The sequence below is a fragment of the Motacilla alba genome, chromosome 1 (assembly GCF_015832195.1).
Source record: "Motacilla alba alba isolate MOTALB_02 chromosome 1, Motacilla_alba_V1.0_pri, whole genome shotgun sequence".
NCBI classification, from domain to species: Eukaryota; Metazoa; Chordata; class Aves; order Passeriformes; family Motacillidae; genus Motacilla; species Motacilla alba.
In genome coordinates, this window is record NC_052016.1 from 59,714,963 (window position 1) to 59,740,113 (window position 25,151).

At 39.2% G+C, this 25,151-nt stretch overlaps 1 protein-coding gene across 2 annotated transcripts in view; it reads right to left on the reverse strand.

Annotated features, from left to right (window-relative positions):
- Positions 1–25,151, reverse strand: part of TRPC4 (transient receptor potential cation channel subfamily C member 4) — a 132,990-nt gene that overhangs the window by 74,869 nt on the left and 32,970 nt on the right. Inside the window, exons 1-2 of one of the 2 annotated variants that reach the window (XM_038142323.1) lie at positions 13,397–13,597; positions 6,858–7,262 (exon numbers count right to left, since the gene is read on the reverse strand). In XM_038142323.1, coding sequence (XP_037998251.1) covers positions 6,858–7,235 — 378 coding nt within the window. In that variant the 5' untranslated portion in view covers positions 7,236–7,262; positions 13,397–13,597. Of the gene's footprint in view, positions 1–6,857; positions 7,263–13,396; positions 13,598–25,151 lie in introns of those variants that run through there. The other variant, XM_038142314.1, reaches the window with a different exon arrangement.

A 25,151-nucleotide genomic window follows, 5' to 3' on the forward strand; every position in this document is an offset into this window, starting at 1 on the left:
GTCATTAATCACAACATTCAAAAAAGACATTTAGATCATAAACTTCTGTGAGAGACATTTTCAAAATAAAAATGATGCTTGAATCTCAAGAGATAAAGAATATCCCCCCAAGTGATTGTGACTGATATTTTGCAAAGCTACTGGAAAAAGAGGTTTAGATTAGAAAACTACCAGGCGTCATGCAGTGATCATAAAATCTTTCTTTCTGCCTCCTCTTGACCAATATAACTCCCAGTTCAGTTACTAGGGGAAAATTTGAAGGAGAATTTAAAAAAAAAAAAAAAAGTCAGGTTTAACATTTATGTAAAGTCCATTGCAGGCATGCTGGGCCTGTATACAACCTGTATACATTCCCTGGTCTTCTCCATCAGGGCCCACTGTCACCAGGAGGAAGTACAACCTTGAACACAGGAGCTTTCCCACATGCACACTGTTGGGCTGTGTGCCAATGCGGGACTGGGAAAATGATATTCCATGAGACTTGGAAAGAAAACAACGGGCCAAAGCTGCCTAAATGCTCTGCACACATTAAGGGAGACTGAGACTGAAGCTGGGTTACAAACGCAGCTCCAAAGCAGCATTGGCTTCATTCAGGACCCTGGGACTCCTCAAAGGGCAATTTCAAGAAGTCAAATGATACTGAGAGGTGTTAAAAGAACAGAGTGGGTGATGTGGCTGCATGTAGGGAATCCCCTAGGAGACAGGAGTTCTGTCAGGCCTGATATGAGCTCTGTCAGAAGAGCAGCATCTAAGCTGCCAGTATTTCAGGAATGGAAAATGACTCTTCAGGCTCTGTGGTACTTTCATGCTGCTTCCTGACTTTTCACTTTTAGACTTTTTCTTTGTTTCTGGGAATAATGCCAGACTGAAGGCACTCTGCCTGAAAAGCTGTCTAGCCTTGCTGTCCATACCCCTTCCCAGACAGCTTAGGTGAGTGCCTGAACATGCACAGAGGAGTCTGTTCCACTAGCCCAGAAAGTGTACTGTACAACATCCTTGGCACTTCCTCACACAAGACCATTCCCTAATCCTGGCTGTTCTTTTACGGTCTTTCATTCTCTCCAGAACTACTTAGCAACTGATAAAAGAAAAAATAAAAATCAGATGTTGAGACACATTTTGGCATAAGATCAGTCACTGGTTTTTTTCTGATGAGAATTACATCAGTAGCTTCAAGTGAAAGACGACTTGTAATCTTGTCCTCTTGTCCTCTTCTTTTCTACCTTCCCACACTCCAAATAATTATCAAGAATGAATCAAACATGAGATACATCTGCCAAGATTGATGAAATATAACTTTAGCCTTTGACAGTAAAACAATGCCCTTTCTCTCCCTACCTCTCAAAAAGTCCCACAATAGCAAGCTTTCTTACCAATCACCTGATAACTCCTCCTGTCCAAGGGTTCCCAGTGGCTGCTAGCACACTGAACAGCACATAAACACCACAGCACTCCTGAGTTCACATCTGGTTTGGGAGACCTCAGAGCTGCCATCTTCTTACACATGGATTCTCACCTCACGCATCTCTTCCAGATGCCATTCCTTATAACAGCACAAACCCACAGCTTGCTGGGGTTACCTCTGCCACAAAAGGTTTGCCTCCTTCCTTTCAGTTCTTTCCCTACAGTTAAGGCTAGAAATTACCATACCTAAAGTCTCATGACCAAAGAGAATACTGGAGGCCCCTCCATATTGATGAGGAAGGGTTGCTCACAGTCTGTCTGAAGAGAAAATGGTAACCTAAATGCTGAATCTTTCAGACCTTCAGAAATGTCTCTGTATTTAAAGTTTCAGAGGTTTGGGGTTTTGTCTCTTTTAATAAATAATTTTCCCCAAATATTTAGACAACAGATTGAACTCACCCTTTTTTGGGACTTTGAGAAATTGCCAGGAAAATCCATGAAACCCGACAAAAAAAAGTTGTGTATGCCATGGACTTGCATTTTTATAGGCTGACACATTGACAAGCTGAAGCCTGGCATCCTGGCTTGACTTTGGAAGAGTAAGTAGAGGCAGGGCTTCTGCATAAAGTAGTTTATGATATGACTTTACTGCTTGTCCTGGGACAGCAAAAGGTCTCTGAGTGTTGCAGCGTGTGGAAATAGTTTATTTTCAGCTTCCTACTTCCAGCACTATGCCAGTGATTTCTACTTTTCTCTGCATGTGAGCCAGGCACATATCACAGTGATCAAATCCCTCCCTGTTCCAAAGTTCTCCTTCCTCTAGCAATTCCCTTGTATTTGCAAATGCCAGTCTGGCATTAGATCAGTATTTTGCTCACACATCTGTACATCTCTCCCTAAAGTGTCCACCCATTAAAAATACTCTCAAGTATCACAAGACTGACATGCAATAGTGAACAGAAGGCATAAAAGCACTGTCATGTGCTTTTTTCTGCTAGTCAGACAATGCTGTAAGCACTGCAGTAAGGTTTCCAAGCCCTAAAGCTAGTCTGTCAGCTAATACAATGCTACATGGATTCAAGACTAGTAACTGAGATTTCAGCTTCACTTATATGATTTGCAGCATCCTTCGAAGGCAGCTACACCTCTGCTTCAGTCTTCCCTGAATATACACAAATATCTAGATGGTCAACCCCTCAGCTAATGCCTGAGTTCCCTAAGCAATAAAGCCCACCATGATTTGATAAAGGTATTAATTTTTATGCTGCCTAGCCCCCAGCCCATCTGTGGATGCTGCAAGCAATTTAACAAGACAAAAATGTTTTCTGCAGATACTAAATTTAAAAGAACAACTCCCCCCCCCCCCCTTAATTTGGCATTCAGCTATCCATCAGGATAAGCAACAAGTGTCTTGGCAGATAATTCAGGACATATGGCTTTGAAGAATGGTAATTTAAAAGTACTTGGACAAGTTTCCTCAACTCATTCACATTAATTTGTGCTATTCTCTTTTACTTGTACTCTAGCAGCTGGTACAGCTAAAAAAGTATAGAAAATATAATGAATATAATGCAAGTGACAAAAAACCCCTTTTCCTGAGTTGGATTAAGGTATAGTGCAAAAACCTCTCTCAAAAACTGAGAAGCAGAAGAAGTTCAAAGACAATTCAGAACTGTTTAACCTACATGCCTCATCTGTAGTCACCAGGTGGCACCAAATATATCCATATATTGGTAATTAGGTTAAAACCATCGTAACCCATGTGGTCTTTGAAATGCTGAGCCCATCACATATGGCTATTAGGCAGAGCCAGCAGCTGAATGATCAATTGACTAGAGAGTTTAGATTTAACTTTAATGAGATCTGAACATTGTTTTATAGTTTGGGGGTTTAGGGAGTGGGGGTGGGGTATTTTTGTTTGTTTTATTGGGGTTTTGTTAGGGTATTTTGTCATTGCAGTGGGGTTTTTTTTTGTCTGTTTTGTTTTGGTGGGGCTTTTTGTTTGGTTTTTCTTCTGTGTTTTTTTTTTTGTTTCTTTTAGGCGAAAGTGTAAATTAAGATCAGTGGAATCTCCTAATTTGGAGATGTTGGTTATAAAACTTTTCCAAAAATGCAAAACCAGTTACTTTAACTAAATGCATTGATTCCTGGTCAGAATTAACATATTGTTACATTTTTCCCCTTTTCTTTTGTAACACTTCAGATGTTTTAAGCATTAAATTTGGGAGGATAACCAGTTCTTTTAAAAGACACATTTCAGCAGTCCTGAAGAATTGTAGCTTTCTGTTGATACAAGAGGACATTTTCTTCTAGCTTTCTGACATTGACAATGAGAAATTGAATTAGATAAGAAATTCTATGCTTAAAAATTATTTCATTTTACAAATATAGCTACATTATTGTATTAGGTGAAGCTGAAATTAGCTATGCATCATACATAGGATATTATCTCATGAATAAAAAAAAATAGTGAGAGCTAATTCATTTACTTGTGAATCATATCAGGTTTTTTCCAGAAATTCAATGTTCATAACTTTATCACTAGTTAAATATTTGAGAAACTGTTTCTTGTGCTTGGAAGTATTCAGCAAGGTGTTTTTCCTTCTATTATTAACTGTGTTCTGTAGAAATAAAACTTTTCATCAGGGACCAAAACAAACAAACAAAAACAAACAAACAAACATCAAAAAAAGGGTTGACCTCACTGAATTGATGGCAAAACTCCCACTAACTTCAAGGGGCCAGGATTTTACCACACATGACCAGATTAATTCAAAGAAAGAAAACCAAACAGCCAAAGATATCATGTTACTAAATTACTAAAAGCACAGAGTCTGAAAATGAATCATTGTCTAAACAATATATCAAATATTTACAAATACCAGTAATTAATAAGTAGAGTTGTACTTTGAAATAGTTTCAAAAGAAACTTGAAGGGGGAAAACAACTTGAAGGAAGAAGAAAGTATATGACAGAAGTATATAATTCTGAACATTCAGATTTTATCTCTTTATCGCATTGGAATGATTTTTCAGCCAAAAGGTACTTTTTTATTATACTCCATTCATTGTGGCATTACTGCAAAAAATGCCATTGGCATGTACATCCTCTTCAGCATGCCATGCTCCTAAAAATGAACCTGTGTGATTATCAGCGTATTATTACACACCTGACACCCACAAAAGCTTAATTGTTTTTGGGATCCCCAGTGCATACAACAGCAAACATGCGTAAGCAACCTGTTAGTTAAAAAGCCATTTTATAAGCACTGGCTTGCAATCAGTGCTTGCAGTGGCAATGAGAAAAACTAGCCTTCTATGGACAGAAAAGGAGATCTCTCTGTTCAAATGATTCATTATTATTCTTCACACTTTACAGTAAGACCCCCAGCACGTGCAACCAGGGAAACCAAGAAAGCGCAGCAGGAGCAGCACTCTTCACACCAGCCAGTGGTGGACTCTGGCACTGAAACAACATGCTTAAGCTTCAGCTCAGAGAAGGATCCTCTAGACTGGAGCAAAGCAGTTTGTGGATAATTTAACATGGTAGTATTCACATAAAAAGTAAGCTTATCTTTTGTCTGCTGCAGCATGAAGCTCGCCTAATACAAGTTTTACTGTTTGTATTCAAGCATTTTCATTACAACAGTTGTGGCCCATACAAAAATGTAGTCCTGAAAGTTTAAAGAACTGAACCTGAAATTTAGGCAGCTATTGTAAGGTGAATTTGTACTCCCAAGGCCAAAAAGTGATTTATGCTGTCTTAAAACAAATAACTGATAAAGACAGTGGGAGAAGCTCTCCAGGGACCTCCATTTTTCTCCATTGCCAAGGGGAGCCCAGGGAGCCAGACCAGAGACGAGACACACCTCTGGATGGCTACCATCAAATGGCATGAACTCTGCCCAGCAAATGGCAACTTCCACTACAGAGGGTGCATAATGGAGACACAGGGGCTTTAACTGGTTTGGGATGGGGCTGTGCACTGATCCTTCAGGGTTCTGGTACACTGCACTGAGAAATTCCTATGCCCTGTATTCTCATCTGCACTATCAGTTCAGGAATCATGAAATGAGACAAACATCATGTGAATATATTTTCTTCCCTTTCTCTGACATAAATCTGTTGTATTTTTACAGGAGCTCTGGTTTTACTATCTAGAAGAGGAGGCATGCACACACATTTGCAGGAAGACCTAGTATATCTCTTTCTTTCCATAACAAAGAGGCATAGAATTAATGTTATTTTATGAGAAAAAATTATACTTTTTTACCTATTACCTGCAATTCTATCCATGGCAAGTGCATTATACTGTAATTTAAAAATATTATATGTATTATCTGTAAAAGAACTGTAATAATTTCAACATACTATTCATTGAAATACATTAACAGAGTACCTATAACACACAAAAGTAGAAATTGATGAAAATAGAGTACAATAGTATAACTACTTTTAAGGTTTTTCTTCCTAGAAGAGTCCTAGGACTATCAGAATTTATGGGCTATGTTATCCTGTCTCCACTATTTTCTTAAAATGAGAAAGATTTGCAGGAGGCTAGATACTTCCCAGAGATGTCTCAAAGCAATTCAAGGGAAAGCAGAGGAGATATCAGACCATGAATGAGAAACTAGATGCAATGATATTTTCCTTTGAGAGAAGACCAGCAGAAAAACAGGGAAGTTTGCACCTTTTTAGTTGTCCTTCATAGGATAGATGACTTCATGAGACAGGACTGAAGCACTGATCAACTGGGTCGTGTCCACCAGTTTTGCCTTTCTGAGTTAGGATATGATGACCTCTTCATGGATGGGTTAAAACATTCTCTGTTAGTACTCTGTTAGTTTCATAATTAATTCAAATGGACTAGATATTAACACTACTATTCTCTTTTGAATTATTTGTTTCTTTGAATGATTAAAGATTTCCCAGCCATATCTGCAGGAATAATGTTATCATTATACAGAGGGGAGTTATGGGAAAGAAAAAGAGAGACTTTTAGCCAAGGCCTGTAGTGATAGGAAAAGAGGCAATAGTTTTAAACTGAAAGAGGGCAGGTTTAGAATTGACAGAAGGAAGACATTTTTTACATGGTAGTATGGGTGGTGAGACACAGGATAAGGCTGCTCGGAGAAGTTCAGGTTGTCCTATCCCTGGAAGTGTTCAAGGTCAGGTTGGATGGAGCTTTGAGCAACCTTGTTTAAGGAAAGATATCTCTGCCCATGGCAGCATGTTGGAACTAGACTTGAAGGTCCTTCTGACTCAAAACAATTTCTGATTGTATGATGTATAAACATAGCTGAATACAATGCATTCAGCATCAAAGCAATTGATTTTCTTATTTTAAGTATTGTGTGCAAGGATGATGTTTTGTTTTTCTTTTTCTTATCCCCTTTGCACAGTTCTTCTCTTTACATTCAACCAGACTAGAAACTCAGAAAATCTTGCACGTACCTGCTTCTCTCCACTGGGCTTCTTGTGATTTAACAGCAGCTCCACGGCTCCAACCACCTCCTTCCGTATGGCATGCAACAGAGCATCTCCCACATACACGTTAAAACTTAAGAGCAGCTCAATGAGCTCAAGGTTCTCATTTTCAATTGCAATAAGGAGTGCAGTTCTTCCCAGGGGATCAATGCAGTTAATATTGATCTTGAAATAAATTTCTGCCTCCTCCAAAGCTTTCTTTACACTGGCATAATCTCCTTTCTCCACAGCATTCAGGTAGGCTTTCTCTGAATGAGACAGTTCCGATTCTGCCCGTACAATGCGAAGAGGGATACGATCTCTGTAGGGAGCATTGACACTTCTTTTGTAGTAGAACTGGGCCATATTTTATGCCATTCTAATACTTTGTCTCTGCAACATGAAAACAAAGATAAAATCAATAATTGAGCTTGGGGGTATGGTGCACAAATTTAATATTTGCTATATGTAAATATTTAAAAATCACACTAGAAAGTGATGTTGAAACATGTACAAAATGTTGTTATCAATAGAACATATAAGCAAAAGTGGAAGCCAAAACACTGCTTATTTGCAACTTACCAAGGAAAAGCATATCTGTCAGAATACCATTTGCTTACATCCTTTTTTAAATCTGTGGCAAAAGAAAAGCTATGATACGACATAGTTTATCACCAAAAGTGTAGCTTCACTTCATCTTTAATTTCTTCACTCAGTTCTGCAAGGACTGAAAGAGCCCAGTTGCCCGTCAAAAAACACGTAAAGTCCACAGCAAGATTTTGCCATGGAAAATGCACAGAAGGGAGTGACAGGATGGTGACCCCCCCAGGTGTGACAGGCGAGATCTGGTTAGCACGTCCTGGTAGGTGCATCTGGACAAAAAATTCCCAATGCACATATCCCTGGTCAAACAAAGTTCACCCCAAGTTATTGGAAAGATGGCATCTGCAACCACCAATGACTACCAAAGCCTCTCTCTACCCCTCAAATATGCCTCTGTGGGTAACTTGAACTTGGATTGCAAGATAAACCACTACTGCAGGGACTTGAGATAAGTTAAAGGTGGTACTATTTTCCAAGTGCTGTCTGAGACCTAGGGGGAGGTTAACAAAGACTGGGGAAAAGAATGGATCAGTGATAATGGACATAAAGAATGTAGAATTTATGGCCCACAAGGAAAGGCAATTCAAAAACTGTGCTGAAATCAACTGTGACTGGGTTAAAGGTAATTCTGATGGAGAGATCTTCTCTGACATCCTACAACAACCTATGTGTTGCTTGAGGATTGTGTGTGGACAACTAAATACAGCTTTTACATCTTTCTTGTCCTGCTCAAATACTCTGATTTATCTGTGGCAGGCACAGACTGCACAGTTCAGTGGTAAGCTTCCCTACTAAGATTTTGATTCAATCTTGTATGCTATGAGAAAAACATTCATATAAAATGTTTTTCTAAGTATAGCTCACTAACTTATAAATTAAAACTCAGAACCTAAAAGGAAAAACAAAATCCATAGGAGACAAATTTCCAAGGACTGGTATATAATAGTCACAGTTTTGATTCTGAACTACTCAGTTCTAAACTAGAATTAATATTGAAACATAGCAGCAATAAAACAACTCTAAAGTCTCACATATAGTAAAGAATATGATGTCTATGCTTTTATTCTGTATACTTTATTCAAGGACTTTGGAAAAAAAATTCCTTTAAACAAAATATTTTTTCCTGGTTCTATCTTCTACCTGGAAAAAAAAAGAAAAGAAAAAAAGGGAAAGAGGGAAGAGAAAAAAATGACCTCAAAGAACAAGGTCCACAAAAAATATTTCCCTCTGCTGTTCACCTGGAGGTTGAACACCTTATTAGAGGAAGAACTCTAGCTTCTTGTAATTTTCTCAGTTGATAATGCAAGCTGCATTAACCCACTGCTTTTTCCTCCACTTTTTTCAGTCATTAAAACAAAATCTCTGCTGAGATTTTATAGAAAGCTACAATAAATATTTTTATTATTGTGAGATTTTAATTCATCAAAAAAATAGTCACTTAACACTGTGAGGAACAGTGAGTAATTAATCTGCTCCCACTTTTCTTAAGCGGTGCAATGAGAGATATGTACAAAGGCTGTTACTGAGCTGTTTTCTTTGTTTTTCAGAGCAGGTCAACACAGCTTGACATAGGCAGGAAAAGGTAAAGAAGACATATGAGAAAGAAGTTTCTTCCACATTCACATACAGGAGCCGAGGAATCACAATTCTTTGCAAGATGCTACCCAGTTCTCCCTACAGAACGGTATCAGTCTACAGTCTGGGCTACTAGAGGTTGCCCTGTCTGTGGATTATGTTCTGTTAATCTCACTCTAAGTAAAATTAAGTTCATATCCATTGCACAATTTTGTACCCCTGGAACAGATATCATGTTTTTAATATTTTATCACTTTGCTTTTCATTCGTTTCAAAACTGCAAGTTCAGTTCAAGGAGGTGAAAATTTTTATTTTCAGATTCAAATTAAGGGACATAAATGTAGTTCACAAGGAGGTATCTGCAAGAAAGGTGAACTGCCATATTCCAGTTTCCATCCCAAAACTGTCATTCCACGGACACCCTGAGTTTCATACCCCTGTTCCCAAACTCAAGCAGATTGGGTGCTGGATGTAGAAGGGCATCCTGCCTGACTCTAGCTGCCACCCGACAAAGACTTAGGTCTCAATACAGGCTCTATTTCATATCTGTCAGTCAGATGTCAATTTAACCCACAACAATGTACACACATTATTCAGTTTTGTGCTATTTACAGAGTTCCCCAAGACTCCTGAAGAAAATTGAGGGACTGCAACTGAGGGGTTAATGCTAAAGGCTCCTCTCTCTTAAAAGCACATTAATAAAAAGTTCATTGTCTCTACATTTATTGGGAGAAAAGCCATGAATTAACTTGCATCAATGCAACTGGGCATCAGAGATGTTTATTGTAGGAGAAGAGTACAGTCACCTACAGATGGGATCTATCATGATTTCATGAGAATGATTTGGGGGTTTGTTTCTTTGTTTTGATGTTAAGTCTGATGAAGATCTTCTGTTGTTTCGCTGTAAGCCATAAGGAAACTACTTGTTGGAACCTTTTTTGCTTACCTCTTCATGATTCTTGAGAAGTAGATCTTAATTTAGTTTTACTGTTTTAGAAGAGACATAATAAGTGCACATTTTCATTCTTCTAAATAGTTGTCCCCTGCTAATCTCTATTTATTGCCTGCACCAATTCCTGAAAACAATTACCCATAAATAATGTTATGTCATAAGTAGAAGTCTATGTTTACATGCAATTAGAAACTAGAGATTGGTTGCTGATACAGTACAGACCTGGAGGGTTATACTAGACATCAAAGATAATGGTTCTATGGGTTTTTACAAAAAAATTCCTGTTTATCTTTATTTTATCTACAGGTAGATAGTGTAGTGTAACAACTGTTACTGTGCTGTCACATGTAAATGCATACATATGACATTTGACATGGAGCTGTAAGACCTAGAAACAGCCACAGCAGTACAAAAGTCTCCAATTGCTTTGAACATCTCCACAGAAAGAAGTCTAAAGAAAAAAGAGGTTAAATATACAGGGCCAGAGCAAGAAGAATGAAAAAAAAATTTCGGTACAAACTTACAAAAAGGGTAATTACAGTTTTTACACAGTCCATATACCTGACATATAATAAAAATACTTCAGAGAAGAAATTAAGACGAAATAACTTTATATGGTGCTTCTGCCATGCCATGGAAATATCAGCAGCACCTGAGCAGGAGAAATAGATAAAAAAAGGAAATCATAATACTTTGACAGATAAGTGATTCTTATGAGAAAACATACTTTTCTTAACAGGCAGTTTTGTTTGCACCTGCACCAGACCACTATTTCAAATCATACGGGACAGTTTCTTTCATATGTTGTTTTTCAGGGAGGAATGGTAACATTCCACCTTTTTTGCAAACCTTTACTATTTCCACTCTATTATTATTTAATAATTGCATATGTCTTAAAAAAAGCTGATGTTTCTAATTTTGATAATTCTAAATAAATAATTAGATTTTTTTCTGCTGCTTTATCATTGTGTATATGTACATATACATGCATAATATAACCACAGGCACATAGATATTTCCCCATCAAAGCTCAAGAAAAACTGCAATCACATTTCCTTGGCATTTATTCAACCATATTTGCTTCCTTTACATAAATGATCATATCCTCCCTATTTTTTCTAGAGGACCCTGACTTGCACTTCCTTTGCTTGCTGCCCCCTCTACCCCAAAACCAGGTGTGAGAGGAAAATTGGAGTGAGTCACCAGCAGGCACCAAGGGCCTCGGTGACAAGCCACTTGAATTTTACTGCTCACAGACATACTGCAAACCTTCCAGAGACAGAGAGAGACCCCAGTGAGGACACATCTCTTTCAGCACATGGGCAGAAGGAGGGATACAGATATGCTTCTTAGTATCCACATGTGCAATTTCTGAAATCCTCACTGACACAACCCTTCTAAAGATACTCTATTTCCAACACTGACCACTGTTACACTTAATATAGCATTACAGTATACACAGATAAATATTATCCTACGTAGCTTCTTCTATATCATCAAAAGCACACTTCCGATTTTGCTCATGAGTTTGTTTTTCAGACTATTTGCATTAAAAAAAAAAGGAAAAAGTGAAACTTCTCAAGTAACTATGGCATCACCCTGCTCAGAACCAGAACATTTATGACAAGTGAATAACGTGCTGATTTCTCTGTGATCTTCTGAAACTAATTTATATGCACTTTTCATGGCAAAGGAAAGTTTCTGACACTTTCTAGGTTCATGAAAGTATGAAATTTTCTTTCTAAAATAGATCTGTGACATACCAGCTTTAATCTGACACAGAACGCTATATGATACACAGTAAAAATGATGTTCAAAGAGAATTTTGGAAAGTAAGACTAGCTCTGATAAATCCCAGTCCAAATGAAGCATAACGTTCCTTCTCTGTCAGTCACCAGAACAGACTGTTTCATTTCAACAAGCACAAAAGAAATGCAGATAAGCCTTTGATTTCTGAACCCAGCATTAGTCCAGATCCTGTCTTATAACCAAATGTCTAAACAGCAACTTTAACATGCTCTAGCACCAGAGTCAATTGGAAAGGCTGTGTCCATACTGTTAAACATACTTCACTCCAAAACAGGAAGGTGAATGAGAACTGTCTTCTGGGGATAATTTGGGGTCCATGCTAACTCCTACACTGTGCCTGAGAAGTGTGTGGGAAGATGTAATTGTATTGAGCCAGCAGTTGGGTTGATTCCAGGGACTGCTTGAACAACTTTGGCTGCAGGTGATGGAGTTTCACTGATCATGCCTGCCTGCTAGCACTGTTTATTTTACAACTGTTATAGCTGGCAACACAATATGTGGGGTCCTCACCCGAAAGTAATTTTTCATTGTTAGATCTACAGTCAGTTTCAGATTTGAAAGCTAACAGTAGCAAAAGTAGCAATTTAAAATGTAAAATTTAACACTGATTCACACATGCAGGACGTAAACTGAATAACTCAGTACATTACCTACAAAGCTGTTAATTTGGAAAAGAGCTAAACCTCCTGGGTTTTGCTCTGGTTTAAAATGCCATATAATCAAAGTTTCAGTAAAGCAAAGAACATGACCTAGTACACAGCTGTAGTGGATGATGGGAAGCACGCTGCCATGTCATCTGCTTACAGATGTTCCGGCTTCACAGTCAGGAAGGCAGGACATCAGGTACAAAGAGCAACTTTAAGCATCCAAGGTACAATGGTTATATGATGGATTAAACACCACAAGCCTCTATATCAGCATCTTAAGAGATCAAGACCTAGGAAAGTCTGAGTCTGAGTCTGAGACACAGAATGTGTAAACCTGTGATGAGGTGACACAGATTATTTACTTTGATTTTTTTTGTAAAAGACAGGATGCAATTTAATAGCATTGTTTGGGGGGGTTTAAAGCATGGTGCTTCATATATAGCATAAAGATGGTCTGTTAATTTACTTAATGCCAAATGGGAGGAAACTTTTACCTTCTAGGGCTGGTATTACACCAAATCTTAGGTGAGAATGATAGATTCCTATAACAGCGACCTTTAAAGTCTACAAGACTACTATCAGACTGGAGTTTGAGAAATATCAAAATATAAATAAAAGACCATTGAGAGACATTCGAAATTATTACCAGATCTTAGAGGGGTAGGATGATTTGGGGTCAAGAATACAATATTGTAAATCTGCATATTTTTTAAAATAAGAGATATTCAAGAACTCAGTTCTTCAAATACACCTAAAACTGAGCTTAATTTCATTTACCCTATGGGCAAAAATCTCATAGCTCACCCATGAGAAAAAAAAAAAAAAGAGCATCATTAGGTTACAGAAGTATCATTAGATGATGAGATTAAATTAGTTCATCTTCCCAGTTCATTTAAACTAGAAAAAGGCACTCTTCAGAAAAATACAAGATGCATGGTTACCTCTTGCTGATGGGTAGCAGTATGCAAACGTCCTCAGGAATCCATGGGAATGACCTTGAAGCTTGAACTATTTGTTCTTGACCAGAGGGAAATGGTGACGTGTTTAAACCTGCTACCAGAGCAAAGGAGAGAAACACTGCTTTCCACTGACTGACATGAACTTGTTCTTTGAAATGATGAAGCATGAATGATGCGAGTCCAGCCTACACGCAGTAGGCAGCCAGTTTAGGGTGAGAAGGACAGGGAAGGCAATAACACAGATAATGATCTTAATGAGTGACTGCAACATCCAGTTGAGTCGACCTTCCTGTCTCCTTGGCTGGTGTTATCCTCCTGGGTAAATTCAAGGAGCTCTCCAAAACAGTTTTCAAGATAAAAGTACTTCAGTGTCATCTGGCTACACAGAAGGCTGCCTTCCAGCATTTCCAACAGTAGCACTGACCTAATGCTCTGTGGATATGATCCTGCAGCAGCCACACAGCACGGCAACATTTCTCAGGGGATGAGGGGAGTGGGCTGTCCCTGCTCATGGAAAGGGTGGGTGGTTTTTCTCCAAATGAGAAGAGGATGAGAGAAGAAACCTGTACACAGTTGTTGAGAAACAGGTTGGGCAGCAAGGGTCTGACTGAGTAAGTTCACTTGAGGAGGAAAAGGAGAGGATGCAGATTAGGTTGGGAAATACAGGACAGGAGCATTATTTGTGGGAATTATGCTGCAAGTAGCAGTGAGTTTGCTAAGTTTCAGGGTATGTTTTCACACAAAACCACATGTCTTCCCATGCTTCCTATGATGAAGTACAAGGCAGCATGCACTTTGGCTAGAAAAGGGAGAGTTTGGGCAGACTGCCCAAATACTTTTATTAAAGACTTGCTAATAAAAACACTGCTCTGTGGGTCCATTTTCAGATGTACAAGCTAAGCCAGTCTGAGGATAAGTTAAAACACTTTTCAAGTATTTAGGACCAATAGAGAGCCAGCTGTGAAGAGATTTGTGTTCATACATATATCCTCACATAAGCATTTTAGTACTGGCTGCTGCCCTCAGAGTGGTATGTGTATTTTGTGGGGAGCCTTGAAAGAGGCTGAATTAAAAAAAAAAAAAACAAACAAAAGCTGCCAATAAATAAAGGTTAGTTAGGGAAAACTGTTCAGGGTTTGGAATTTATTGGTCTTTTTCTGCCCACATCCTTAGTGGTTCTGCCCTCACACTGCTTAGAGACACTTGAGTTGGTGTATTTTAAGAATTTTACCAGAAGACTTCATGAAAATAAAATCAGGAAAATTTATTACCAAAGCTCACCTACCATAATAATCCAAAAACTCAAGTAAAAAAATTATAATGTTCAATTAAATTGAAATCAAACTGACATCAAAGCAAAACATTTAAACTCAATAGCAAGGAATGTTCCACAATTTAGTTAGTTAGACAACACAAAATGTATTTATACAAGTCTATAAGAAGATGATCACCCATTGGTAATAAACCCTAATGAAAGAAATTGATTGAAATCAGTCAAGTGTATAATTTGGTTAGTTAGCTTGTCTAACAGTGAAACCTATTTACTATGGACCAAAGCCTAACAAAAACAATGGTACTTTTTTTCCTCAAGAAATTGTACACTTATGTGATGACTAACCCTTTCCTGCCCTTGTGGGAAAAAAGACTTCAAAGTGACAAGCGCTATTTGCCAGAAGTCATAAAATGACAGTTTCATGTCACTCAGGACCTTTAAATGTATAGCACAGAACATGCCCTAATGAATAACTTGACAAGGTATTATGTAAGGCTTCTGAAATCCAGAATAACAGTTCTTTCCAGAAATTTGCCTGCATGGCTAAAATGTCATTTATACATATGCCCAAATAACAATTCAGGATTAAAAGTCTCTGGCTAAATTACAACAAGAGTGAAAAATATAAATAGTAACAATAAGAGAACTCTCATTTCTAGGGAGTGATGGCACCAGAAAGCTGTCACACAAAAACTTTAAAAATAGATCACCTGAAAACTTGAACAACAAATCTATCTCCTCAACAATTCCTTATGAACTGCTTTCTGAAGGATTATATAACATCTCTTCTCCTCAAAAATGAATCTGCTTCTAGGCATATAATAATTTCAGCATCTTATTCGCAGAAAAAATACATTTGACTGATAAGAAAATAGGAAATAATTGATGCAGAAAACTATCACTGTGAAAAATGCATCTTGTCAGTATTTTCAACTGGCAGAAGATTAATTCTGCACTTTTAGCCAAGGTTTTTACTCATCTACTTTAAAAAATAATCATCCAGATTGATGTCTGGAAAAAACGACTAAACAACTTCATTTTGAAGCACCTGTGTTATGCTTTCTTCATCTTAAGCCAGAGAGTACAAGTTCATCTAAACCCAAGGCAGCCTAACTTGGATTCCCATTGTAGGAATACCTCCTTGGCAAGACAACCAAATAAAAGCTGAAGAGAACAGCAAGTAACTAATATTTCAGGAAAACGACAGTTGATTATCAGAAACCCTTTGAAACAATATTTTAACTATCAAGAAGCTCAGATGTTATGAGAGATTCACAAACTTAAGGATTACTATAATACCTCATCAGAACTCTGACATAAGGCAGGTTGAGGGAAAATCAGCATGGCTTCGTGGTCCTGAAAAACTTAAACTGGAAAAGGCTTCCTGAACCACCAAATCCAGAATTCACACAGGCAACTTCCACCAACAATCTGACTCTGTAAAGGTCAGACTCCTTGTCAGAAGTAGCTGGGATCCCCCTGCTTGACCCACTGCTTATGTGAGTGGTGGTGGACAGAGACTCATTCCTCCAGCATGACAACTGCCTCAGTCCTAAATAATGTTCAGCTGTTAAGGACTGCTGACAGGATTATCTTTCTTCCAGCATAGTTGGAGAAAAAGCTATCCCTCTTTAGACTTCATTTGGCCAGGCTGCACAAATATGTCTCCTTTACAACTCCAGCCTATTCCTTGCACATTGGTGCCACCTGAAACACCCCAGGATGCCCTATCTGTCCCCAGCTGCTCCCCTGAGAAGGCACAGGTCTCCTTTAGCTCTTATGTCACACCCCAAATACCTGGTACCCTCAGGCATTTAACTAGAAATAGATGTCTCCAAGTGGTCAGCTGAACTGAACTTTCAGACTCCTTCTGTGTTTGCACTACTCCTTTGCCACACCACTTTTTCTGAGTGACCAAAGTGTACTTGTTACTCCAAGACACACATTCCTGCCTTGTATGATTTCAATAATTCTCTGTCTCATGCTTGGATATTTTACTTGATTAAGTTCCACACCTACAATCACCTTGTTCAAGACTACATCATAATCATCAATCTTTAATCTGCTGATAAATCATGTTCTTTTTTTCCTCAGCTGTTTTCAGTCAAAAAAAAAATACTGGCAAAAGGAAAAAAAAAATCCCTTTTTAAAATTATTCTGTAAATGCTCATGTAATTTGCACTTTTAGCTAGATTAGAATAACCTTTTGTACTCTGCTTCCTGCAATAGTGGAATAACTGGTCTCAAGGGCAAAGCAAAAGAAAGCTCATAATGCATGCACCTAATTCTGCAATGATGCATATATATAAGAACTTCTCTTCTTCCGGTAATCATCTTCCTTCCCAGAGCTTGAGCTTTAGTCAGTTTTCTCTACTTAGTTGTATCACACAGGTCTTTGCCTCTGTTTGTTAGTAGTCAGTAAGTCTTTGACTCCATGACCCCTTGTAGTAAAGAATGTCAAATGTTCCCTGTGAACATCATGAACTTTGTATCTGAAAACTTTGTTCTAAATATACCCACTGCAATTTCACTTTAAAGGATAGGTGGAATATAAATATGAGCATTTCCCTCCTTCCTTCCTTCCTTCCTTCCTTCCTTCCTTCCTTCCTTCCTTCCTTCCTTCCTTCCTTCCTTCCTTCCTTCCTTCCTTCCTTCCTTCCTTCCTTCCTTCCTTCCTTCCTTCCTTCCTTCCTTCCTTCCTTCCTTCCGCCACTTCCTTCCGCCACTTCCTTCCGCCACTTCCTTCCGCCACTTCCTTCCGCCACTTCCTTCCGCCACTTCCTTCCGCCACTTCCTTCCTTCCTTCCTTCCGCCACTTCCTTCCGCCACTTCCTTCCTTCCTTCCGCCACTTCCTTCTGCCACTTCCTTCCGCCACTTCCTTCCGCCACTTCCTTCCTTCCGCCACTTCCTTCCTTCCTTCCGCCACTTCCTTCCTTCCTTCCTTCCGCCACTTCCTTCCTTCCTTCCGCCACTTCCTTCCGCCACTTCCTTCCTTCCTTCCTTCTGCCACTTCCTTCCTTCCGCCACTTCCTTCCTTCCGCCACTTCCTTCCTTCCGCCACTTCCTTCCGCCACTTCCTTCCGCCACTTCCTTCCTTCCTTCCTTCCTTCCTTCCTTCCTTCCTTCCTTCCTTCCTTCCTTCCTTCCTTCCTTCCTTCCTTCCTTCCTTCCTTCCTTCCTTCCTTCCTTCCGCCACTTCCTTCCGCCACTTCCTTCCGCCACTTCCTTCCGCCACTTCCTTCCGCCACTTCCTTCCGCCACTTCCTTCCTTCCTTCCTTCCTTCCTTCCTTCCTTCCTTCCTTCCTTCCTTCCTTCCTTCCTTCCTTCCTTCCTTCCTTCCTTCCTTCCTTCCTTCCTTCCTTCCTTCCTTCCTTCCTTCCTTCCTTCCTTCCTTCCTTCCGCCACTTCCTTCCTTCCTTCCTTCCGCCACTTCCTTCCGCCACTTCCTTCCGCCACTTCCTTCCTTCCTTCCGCCACTTCCTTCCTTCCTTCCGCCACTTCCTTCCTTCCTTCCGCCACTTCCTTCCTTCCGCCACTTCCTTCCTTCCTTCCGCCACTTCCTTCCTTCCGCCACTTCCTTCCGCCACTTCCTTCCGCCACTTCCTTCCGCCACTTCCTTCCTTCTTCATATTTGCCAATAAGGCAAAACAAAGGCAATTATCAAGTGGCTAAAAAGAGAAGTTTTTACTGTTTACCCTTTTTTCCAAGTGAGTGGAATGACCCACCCCTGTTTCTTACTAGTGAACATAAGAGGTAAACATTTTAGATATTAACCACATCCAGTAGTGCCGTACCTCAATGCAACCTACCTAAATTTAGACAGCCTACTAAGGTTTCCCAGTTGGATTGTATTTGTCTTGGTCTCCTTCTAGAGCTAGCAGAAGAAGAGAAGGAAAATCCTGCTGCAAGCAATTCAATCAAATCTCTATTTCTTTCTTTCGACTAGCACAGCTGGGTATGAATCGAGGCCTGAGCATGTGCATTTGAAGAATTCTCTGAACCAAAGATGTTCAGGAAGTTTATTTTGAAAAGAAAAAACCTGAAAATAAGAAATTGCTTTGGGTCAAAACCAAATAAATACAAATGTACAAAGGAAGATAGATCCTATCCTGATTAGAAATACCAGGAAATCTCCTGATATGCAGGTACCTGTCACTACTGTAAGCCAGATACAGCAATAATGCCAGTTATACCAGCAATAATGCAGATTATGGGACAAATTTATTTTGGAAAGGTTTTCCTTCTCAGGAAATTTGTTTCCTACTCTAATACCCTCCTAAGTAAGAATACAAATACTGGCACATAAGGGAGTGCACCATGAGTGGTGGCACATACTCCCTTTCAGATGCTGTGCTATATAACATACCAAACCACTGCTAGCCACTAGAAATTAAATGTCCTGAGATATTAAAGAAGATCACAGATGCTCTAGGAGTATATATGTACAATTCACTATAACTGGCAAGGGAAGTAATACCTACTTTTCCTTGAAACTGGTTTTCTGAGAGATAAAACTGACCCCAAGCTACACAAAGAAGTTGAGCTTCAAATAAATATGTGGAAGCTGTTAATATTATTCCTCATTGTGCAGGTGTATCCTACACTCTCTGTGATCCCCAGCATGCTGACACTGCAGTTACACACTGAGTGTAGGAATTTCTTTCAAACTCAGCTGCTAGTGATGGAGCTTCCATTTGCAATTCTGTGTTTTTTTCCAAAGAAGAGAGTATATACAAAGCTGAGCATAACCCAAAGATAAAACCAGCTGCTAGTAACAAGGCCATGTACTTCTAGTAACCAAAGCTCATGTTCTGGTTTGAAAGTAATTATTTTATTGGCTCCATGCATCTAATAGAGTAGCATTGCAAAATACGCTGTTTAAAATACTAATTTCCACTCTAAAATTACTAATAGTTGATACTCTAGCAGATGCATGGATCAAAAACAATGCTGGAAATCTAATGATGACTCTGTTAGAAATTCCATGCACAGGTGATGCATTAACTAAATAAGCAACAGGTTATTCTGGCCTGACAGTAACATCTTTTCTGAAAAAACAGCCTAGTACACATTCTTAGAGCAACATCCCCTCCAGCCATTGCTTCCCTGCCACCGAAGTGCTGCCCTCAGCAGGGACCTCCACTGGTCCCTGCGAGCCATGCTGCCTCCTGGGGCTCACACTACCTGACCACCCACAGCCACCTCCCAGGCCACCCACAGCCAGCTGTGCTGGACACTGCTCACTGGGTTAGTGCCCTGATGTTCTGGGCACTACAAACACCAGCAGTTTCTATTCAAGGAAATCTAAAATTATGGCATTCTTTCCATTGGGAGTTACAGCTTTAGACATGCAATAACCCTTAACAAATAATCAGGAACTGTTAACGTAATACCATCCATCATAAAAAGAGTTGGTACTATTTTACCAGTGCTCTGAGGAGAGAAGTCAGACAAACAACTGAAAATAATTCCATTTAAAATTAATTTTTGTGAATAGAAAGAGTCCTTTTAGGAATGATTAAGAATCAAAATATTCAAAGTGATTTTTTTCTTACAGCAGCAAAAACTTCAGACTGTCAGATCTCAGGGATAGAATGTTACTGAAAGATTAATCCCTCAGTTCTCTACACTCACTGCTTGGAACAAGGGGGGAAATTAAATTGCCATTGGTACATAATGCGCTTGAGTGCTCACTTACTACTGGTTGTGTAAGGAGAAGCTGACTGAGATTTTAATATTGTTCACAGTAACAATTCTCATGGTAAAACAAGCTATTTGTTTTCCAGAGGTAAAACTCTTTCTAGACTAATCACACTCATTTGCTTAAATACTAAGACAAATGGGACTAATTCAATGGTAGTATCATTTAGGCATTGCCTTTACAGAGTAGTTCCAAAGCTCATTGCACAGTGGCATGTCAGTGAGAACTTAATCAAGCTAATTGTCTCAAAACATAAGGTCAACCTCAAGGTAGAAATACCAGCTATTAATAAAACTCTTCTTCTCAGAAACAATTACTCAGTTTAACTGAACAAGAGTATCTGGATCCTGCATTTTACAGACACCAGTAAGAGTGAAAAATGTCCACCATTTTTAGCAGTGGCTTAACAACTGATGGGACCTGGCCAGAAAAGAAATTGTAACATAAAAAGCAACAAGAGATGGGCAGTGAATCATGCAACAGAATGTGTCCATTGGAATATGGTAAATAACACAGAATTGAGAATTACACCCAGTGACAGTGGACCCTAAAAGCATACTCATTTATTTCTGAAAACCAACTGTTTGGATGAGAGCTGTGTCAAAGTGCTGTATATATTTGACAATGATTTACTGGCAAGTTTTCGGCAAGTTTTTGCTTTAGGCAATCTCATGTCCTTAGACTACTTTTGGGAGAGTAAAACTGTGGGTGGCATTCAGTTCAGGGTTAAGACACCTACGTTAAATGTCTAAATGTAGATATTGGCATTTGAGATAAGTCCTCAAACTCCCTCTGTTGCCAGTGGATAACCAGGATGGGATTAGTTTTCTAGACAGAGAATGACCTTTAAGATATCCTACATGCCTGAGACATCCTTGGGAACTGGCCAAATAGAAAATACCCTCCTTTGTCCACAGGTAGAATCCCAGAAGGCTGCCATATCAGATGTCACTAGACACATACCTTTTACCCAACTTTATCACAGCTTTAGTCAGTAAAAGTAGCAGCACTTGCAAAGTGATAGGACTCGCCTTAGGGATCGACATGCAAGTCAGCTCCAACAGGTCACAGACTAGACTGTTTTCTCACCTAGCACACTTATGGACACCTGCATGAATATTATGCGTGGGCCTGGATAAAAATCCCACATGGTGAGTAGAATTCAGTTGCCGGAGTATTGTCTGTAAGGCCACAAGATGATACACTGAGGTTACAGATATGATCTGGTCAGGTAAAAGTCATGACAGGCAGGGAAAGGGCTGCCTCTAGGGCAGCTGTCATCTGCCAGGTTACACACTAGGAGAAGCCCAGGAGCACACTGAATCTAGATGTCTGCTGGGAAAGGAAGAATGCAGACCAACGTCTTTAAGGCAGCTGCAGTACCAGGGGGCTGCTGTCAAACTGCTTCCTGGCTGTGCAGTCTATAGAAAAGCTGTGCAGTCTATAGAAAAGCCATGCACAGGGGCAGAAAGACAGAAAGGAGCACATCTCTTCTTCCTGTGGTGTCAGAGAGTCAGCAAAAACTGAGTCCTCAAGGCTGCTGGCAAAAGCCAGCAATGGATGGGCGATGTCTGTGCAGCTTTGCCTCACTGCATGAGTGGAGTTTGCCATGCACTTTTTGCTACTAATAGAAAAATCAAGAATGTCTCCCATTAAATCAATATCTGAAGAGAAAATGAAGATATAATACATTAGCAGCCATCATTTGGCAACAGATGAGGCTGTTGCAAGCACTGCTCCATTTTCGGGACAATCAAAGTTTTGCCTTGACACAAAGTGCTAACAGGCAACCAGGTGTTATCATCCCACAGCTTGATACCCTGTTACTCCACATTTGAGCAAACGTCAGAGCCCTTCTGGGCTGCCATCTGCTTCTTTCTAATCCATGATATTTGGCTCACTATTTGCCCCACTAGAGATATATATTGCTAGGGTTAAAACAGGGTTGCCAAGATTTCCCAATAATTTTCATAGATACATGATTATCATGTCACATTAGAAAGGCAAAACAGTACAGAATATAAATGATGGACACATATGCATGTATTTCAACACTAGGAGAGAATGTTTCACAGTCCAACACACTTCACTATTCAAAATGCTCTCCAGATATTTCACTGGTATTTCACTTTGCTATCTCACACCCCATTACTTCTAATTATACTCAACCCTGACCTATTTAAACAAATTTTGCTAACAGCCTGCTTATTGACAACCACTCATCTAAGTTGTTTTCATCTATGACATCTATCAACTAGAAAGATTTGGGGTGAACTGGCTATATATTTGCCTTTTGCTATGGGATGATGGGCAAAGCTTTCTACTGCAGTCACAACTTCTTGCTCTCACATTTTCAGGGGTGACAGCATCAGATGGCTTCAATATCATGTCTCATCCCTGAAGCAAGTCTTTATCCTAACCTTTTCCTTCACATTCTTCAATTAGTTTATTTTATCCACACCTCTCCTCCAAAAAATCCAAAAAACCAAACCCCCTTTCCCCCCAGAAAATCCTGCCCCACCAAACCCAAATCAGACTAAACCAAAAATAGGAAGTATAAAGGAAATTAAACCAGATTTCTTGAGAACACTGTTAGTAGGCTATCTGCAAAGCTTCAATTTGTGTCAGGTGAGAAGGTAGAAGTGAGGAATTGAATTGGCTGGTGACCAGCTCTACTTCTACAAGTTCTGTCTGATTTGATGAGAGCAGATGAGCGACTGCTAAAATAGCTAATCTCTGCCACATTGCTCTTAAGTGTGCAAAGCAAGGCTGATCAAGAGCAACCACCAAAGAGGAAGCAGGAGCAGGTGTATCTGTGCCTGTGTGACATGAGCCCTGCTGTCTCAGCTATATTCAGAAAACCACCTGCTACCACACAGATCTGCATGTGACAGAACCAAGGCATAAGAAAGGCACTAGTCTGCTTATTGAGACTTGCTTTGTGCTCCTCAAAAGCATGTGCAAAACCTGAGTGGGTCATGACAGCACACCGGAGCTTGAGCATTATTTTTTCATGCTGTCATTCCTATAGGAATAGATAAGACTGCATCTGCCTCAGCAAATATCACAGTGCAGTAGGAGCAGAGCTCCTTGCTGAGAACCCTGTATTTCGGGTGATGTACCTCAGATGAGCTCTATCCTGGTCCAGCAAGTTAAGCATTAGCAGCTGGAGTGTGGCAGGAACACACCTGGAGTCAATGATCTGTCTTTGGATCCTTTAGAGAAAACCAGTCCATATGCTCCAGGCCTCTCTGCAATGCCAAACAAAGCTTGGTAGAACAGGGAAAAGTAGGAGGGAAAAATCACTTAAGAGAGTATTTTGATGTTATGATACTAGACTAATGTAGATGCATCCACAATAATTCAATCTCTTGTTTTCAGTTTAGAAACTTTTGTGCTGACATAAACTGCTGTGATCATTAAATACCTAAGAAAGCTCCCCCTAGCCCACTGGTATTTGACAGAATTGCAATTATTTCCAAGCATCCTGGTGGTTGGTATACGAAGTTAATTTTTTTTGAAGATGCACCTAACATAATCAAGGGAAGGGTTCACTTACCCACGTAACAGCATGATCTCTAGTGCATGACTAAGTTCTCTCTGTGTTGAGTCCCTCCCAACCCAAACTATTCCATGATTCTATGATTCAAACTCCACTTCTTTGTGAAAAGACTGTTTTCTCCAACCCACCCCCTTCCCCCCATCCCCCCCACTCCTTCACAGCTCTAGAGGAAACTGTTCTCCAAGTAAGACACTCAGTCTTTCTCTTGAAAGTAAAAATATTATAATCCATTTTGTAGGAAACTTACCTTGGATCATTGTTTTCGAACTAGAAAGATGTTATTCTTGATGTTCAGTGTTCAGAGGACTTGGTCAAATCTTGAATAAAGCATTCTGAGATTGTTTACAGACATATATTCTAATCCCAATGTTGTACTGAAACATAATAGTTTTCAGTTTTCTTTCTGAATTTTGCCATTGAAAAAGAAATTCAAAATTGACTACAATAGGGAGAAGGGACAAGAGCATAATGACAAAGACTAGTGATTAGAGCACTTGCCTGAAAGAGCCAGTGCTCAGTTCTGCATTCAGGACTGGCTCGAAATAAAGGCACAAGAGGTAAAATATAAACTTTCTGGTAGGCCTTTCACCAAAAACAAAATTAGAATCATAACACACGGCTTTAATGAGAATATGCTCAAATGTATTACATGGTCTACAAATTGAGAAAATGAACTGAAAATTACAAATTAATTTTTACCCTATTAACTTTTTGATCATCACTTGCCATAGACAAATGTTGTTCTGCCAGTGCATAATGTTAATTTTGAACATGCATTGAACAAAATTTAGACTTATGTTTTCTAAGTATTCTATAGTACAGATCTAGTAAGCAGAATATGATCATTAAAAAAAGAAAAGTCATTCTATTTTGGATGCTACTACAGACTTTAAAAATTACAGGTCTTAAACTCTATCCATGTTCTGTACTGACCTCAACAAGTCAAGAGTGATTTGTCCCAAGCTACTTCTTTTTTTTTTTTTTTCCTTCTTGATTGAAAATAAACCTCTGTGTCTCTTTTTCTAATTTTGTAATGGTTATATATAATGGACCAACAAGTGTAGAACACTATGGGTTTTTTAACTATTCTTCAGAAATTCTGCAAGTCAACCTTGATAGTGAAATATTGCTTCATATAAGAAAACAAAATGATTTTATACTTATAAATATATGTGGAGAAGACTCCTAGGAACAATAAT